The sequence below is a fragment of the Stegastes partitus genome, unplaced genomic scaffold, assembly GCF_000690725.1.
Source record: "Stegastes partitus isolate 25-593 unplaced genomic scaffold, Stegastes_partitus-1.0.2 Scaffold506, whole genome shotgun sequence".
NCBI lineage: Eukaryota > Metazoa > Chordata > Actinopteri > Pomacentridae > Stegastes > Stegastes partitus.
Genome location: NW_007578237.1, coordinates 417,508 through 421,985, shown reverse-complemented (window position 1 = coordinate 421,985; position 4,478 = coordinate 417,508). Strand labels below are relative to the sequence as shown.

Below are 4,478 nucleotides of genomic sequence, written 5' to 3'. Positions count from 1 at the left end.
GTTGTATCTCCAGATGATTGTGTAACACAGTTTTTGGTGTAAATCCAAAGTCACCTCTTCAAAGCAACAAGCTTCACGTCCTCCAGCTTTCATTAACATGATGAACAACAGAGGACATCATGAAACTGTGGCGGACATGTGAGAGCTTTTCCTCTCTGTTATATCACCAGACAACACACACAAAAAAACACACATCCTTTCCCAAAGACCAGACAGCATCTGTTGTTCAAACACTACGACTAGAGCTGATGTCATCTCGCTGTGCTTCTAGATGTGCTCTGGAACAGGCTGAATAACAGCGCTGTTGCTGACTGGCTGTGACCAGATGGCAGTAAAGACGCCACACAGGAGGACACGGAGACTGACTGTGATCCCAAAGTCTAGGCTGCAGGTTGAGCTGCTGAGTCTGGGGATGGTGTTTCTGCAGCGTTCAATGTGTCACCAGCATGTCAGCAGCTAAACTCGTTACTTACTCCTTTGCAGATGGACACGGCCTCCTTGGACATGGACTTGGGGTAGGACACGTTGTGCTCCATGATGGACTGGAAGAGCTCGTCCTCATCTTCTCCGTCGAACGGCGGCTGAAGGCGACAGACAGCGTTCAGGTGAGGGCAGCTGCTCAGGTGTGTTGTTACACCTGTAGGTGTTGTTATTTGGGTGATGGCTTCAGCCTGGATTCATCTAAGAGAAACATCTCCTACCAAACTGTTGCCTGGAAACTGGAAAACAAAACCTGCTTTTCTTCTCAAGTGTCTCCCGAGTCAGTAAAGTGCTGCTGCTTCCTGTATGACTGTATGATCACGTGAGCTGCTGACAGAGTTCATCTGTTCTAGACGTGTGAGACGAGCCTCATCTGTTCCTCTGATTTTAACACACAAAGGAACAATAATCATTTAATGACACTTTACAATGTGTGTCCAGCTGAAGATGATCTCCATCACTGGTCATCCCTCAGTTCTGTCCTCTGTGTCTCTTTTACGTCAACAAACATGAACAGAGTTTCAGCCGGTGATTATTTTCATACGCAGCTGATTTTTTAAATACATTCAGAGGAACTTATTAACTGTCATCGAAAATGTAAAAAGAGAAACTGTGAAATCTGGCTGACAGAGTGTCCTAGGTGTTGTAAAGGAGCCCTTTTGCATTATTTTTCTGATTTTAACACACAAAGGACTAAAATGATTTGATCAGTCCTTGATGACACTTTGCTGGACAGCTACGGATGATTGTCATTATGCATTAGAGTTCTACGGCTAACTGGCTGCCATTACTTTCGTGTATACGTACACGTAGTTCGGCGAATTAAATCACTATTACATCACGCCGCTCTGGGCGTCACCATAGCAACGTGCAAATCAGCTGGCGCAGATCAGCTGTGTCTTGACATGTGAATGAGAGAAACGCCATAAAACATGGATTTCGAGGTTCATTCTAATATTTTTGGCCGAAACAAAACGTATGAAAAACAGGAAGAGGAGGAGAGCAAACGAGAAGAAGAGCAAAAGCAACGACACAAAGGTTTACACCGTGGTCAGCAGAATTCTACAGCGAGCTGCAATATTTGCATAAAATAGTCCCAAAAACGTTTTAGCAAGTTCTATGAACTGAATACATATTTTGTGTGTTTGCTGGCTGTGTGGGACCACGGTCTAAGCAGATTAAACAGCTCAGAGCTGTGCACTATACGGTTTGAATATACGGTTTATGTTTTAGACTCATTCAAACCGTATAATGCGCGGCTCCTCGTTGTTTCATCCTTACTCAGCCTCTCAGTTATTTCTTCAACCAGTGGCTCCTTTCTGTCATTAACAGAGCCGCAATCAGCGATTACTTTCAACCAACGCAAGAAGTTCTTAGTCTTCTTAAAAAAATCTTAAAAAATAAATCTTCTATATATCAGGTTTTCTCGCTGCAGCGTGTGCTCTGTGTGTTTCTAAATGATTCCTGCACTGACTGCACACTTTTTCTTTTGGAGTGAAAACTACCCAACAGAGTTTCCTACAGATGAGGACGACACCTCGAAGCTGCTTGTTTTTATTAGACAAAGTTATTCAAAGCTGCTTGATGACACCATGAAGTGGTTCAAACTGTCGGTTGTCCTCAGATGTGTTCACACAAGAACACAAAATAAATCTGGAGGTGGCCTGCTGGTCCATGAGTTTAGCTCTCTTCTGTCACAATCTAATAACAGCATGAAATGTCCACAAGTTGAATTTATCTGAATTCTTTTACACTAAATATGTGCAGTCGTCCTCAGATGTGTTCACAGCCTCCCATTAGAGAAGGAAACCAGCAGCTTCAGTCACTGGAATCAGCTGAAACTGGCCAAAGTCATAATAAATAAACATCTAATGAACATCATGACGTTGCTTTGAATTGTGCTTCAACAGAAATCAAAGCAGCCTGATGGGAGCCGTGAACTAACATGTAGCTGAACAACCCTCTGAGCCAATCACTGCCATCAGGTGTTTCCTGTAGCTCTCAGTCAGACTTCTGCACCTGTTGACAGGTGTTCTGGACCACTGCTCATCAGCAAAGGCCTCTCATTGGTCCGCTGCTCATCAGCAAAGGCCTCTCATTGGTCCGCTGCTCATCAGCAAAGGCCTCTCATTGGTCCACTGCTCATCAGCAAAGGCCTCTCATTGGTCCACTGCTCATCAGCAAAGGCCTCTCATTGGTCCACCACAGTTTGTTTGTTTTTCTAAATTTTTCTTTTCAACCACAATTCAAACCAACGTCTTATTTCACTGAATTATAATTTAGCACATTTTTATTTATTACTACTTTTTCCAGTTTCTGGTTATCTGAGTGACGGTTGTGAGTTTTGGCCTTTCTTTAGTGGGAGGGGATGAATCGATGTGAGGACGACTGACCCAGTAAATGTAAAACCACGTTACCTGTCCCGCCAGCATCTCATACAGCAGCACTCCATACGCCCACCAGTCCACAGACTTCCCATACGGCTGGTACGCTATGATCTGACAAGGAGAGACAAGTCATGAACACAACACATGTGGGTAGCACAACACAAACATACATGAAACATCATGCACATCGTTCACCCTGATAGAAGAAGGACAGGAAGACGTGTGGCTTGTTTAAAAACCAAATGGGACAAAGAACAACGTGTCTGTCGGCGCTGAAACCTCTGAAGGAAGCAGCTGGAGCTCAAACTGAGGAGTCGCTTTATCAGGTGCTGCAGGTCATCGAGTTTGTAAGAAAGAAAGAAAGACTCGCTGCACTGTTCATCAGTAAACCTTCTGTAGGATATGAACAGACACAGCTGCCCAAAAGACACAGAACTTTCCTGCAGGTCACAGGGTCATGTAAATCAGCTCTGCAGACTTGGGGGAGCTGAAGCCAGGACAAGCAGAGCTCACTTAGGAATTCACTTATCACACCTATCAGAGCTTCAGAGGATCGAACACACAGAAGCTTTTAAGGGAAGACAAAGAAAAACATTCAACCACGCAGACCTTAGCAGATGGTCCAGATGGCCGGGTGCAATGAAGTGCCCCGGGCTTTAACGTATTGCTCTGCTGACCCCTCATGTCCTGTGGCATGCAACAACTGGACTTATGAAGATACAGCACCAGAGGATCTTAATGGGACGCTAATATCTGATATTAGTTTAAGTGTTGTTAAATGTTATGCTATATCATATTCTGATAAATACCCCAAAGCTTAATTACAGTTGGATAAGTCCTTCTTTAATTGATCAGCTTGTTATATAACCATATCCTGAGCATTGTGTTATCTCTGTAACCGTCAGAGACAGATTTATCATGTTTAGACTCCCCATGAAGCTCTACATGTGACACATTCATTTCCAACAAGCTTAGCTTTGTATAATTGAAAGTACATATAGTTCTGAAGGAACATTGTTACTTTCAGAGCAAAACTCATGACCACCTCATGACCTCCCGGTGATACTGGGGTGTCACATCTAACAGCCCCTCTGGGAGCGGAGCTCGCTGTGATTGGTCAGTAGGTTTACTATTAAAGTCTCTTCACCCGAAAGAGACTTTGTGAGACTTTCTGAGACTTTGTGAAGGCCATAGAATCTCCCACTTTGGTCCAATGTAGCGACTCCAACTGCCTGATCCAACTCAAGCTGAAGGCCTCGTCTCCCAGACGCTGCTGCGCCCACCAAGGAACTGCAGGCATCAAGCTTCTGTCTCTAAACAGGTGTTTTATGATTATAATTGGCCTTCTGACCAATATTCCAAATTTAACAGATTATCTGCTGCTTCAGGTGAAAAGACTTTTAAGTCTCCAGACCATCACTCTGTTCCACATCAGGTTTTCACACTCATACTCTCAACCAGCATTTTCATCATTGTTTGTATTTTATGTTTGTTGTTGTTTGTTTGTTTGTTTAGTTAGTAATAAATGTTGTGTGTTTGTATACAGTTGTTTCCTGTGTTTTCTATGGCTTACATCCAGTCACTTTACGTATGTGATCTTTAGTTACCTAA

At 43.5% G+C, this 4,478-nt stretch overlaps 1 protein-coding gene across 2 annotated transcripts in view; it reads right to left on the bottom strand.

Annotated features, from left to right (window-relative positions):
- Positions 1–4,478, bottom strand: part of prkcab (protein kinase C, alpha, b) — a 134,431-nt gene that overhangs the window by 3,967 nt on the left and 125,986 nt on the right. For both annotated transcript variants that reach the window (XM_008287546.1, XM_008287545.1), the window contains 2 exons: positions 2,898–2,978; positions 474–581 (listed from right to left, as the gene is read on the bottom strand). In XM_008287546.1, coding sequence (XP_008285768.1) covers positions 474–581; positions 2,898–2,978 — 189 coding nt within the window. The remainder of the gene's footprint in view (positions 1–473; positions 582–2,897; positions 2,979–4,478) is intronic.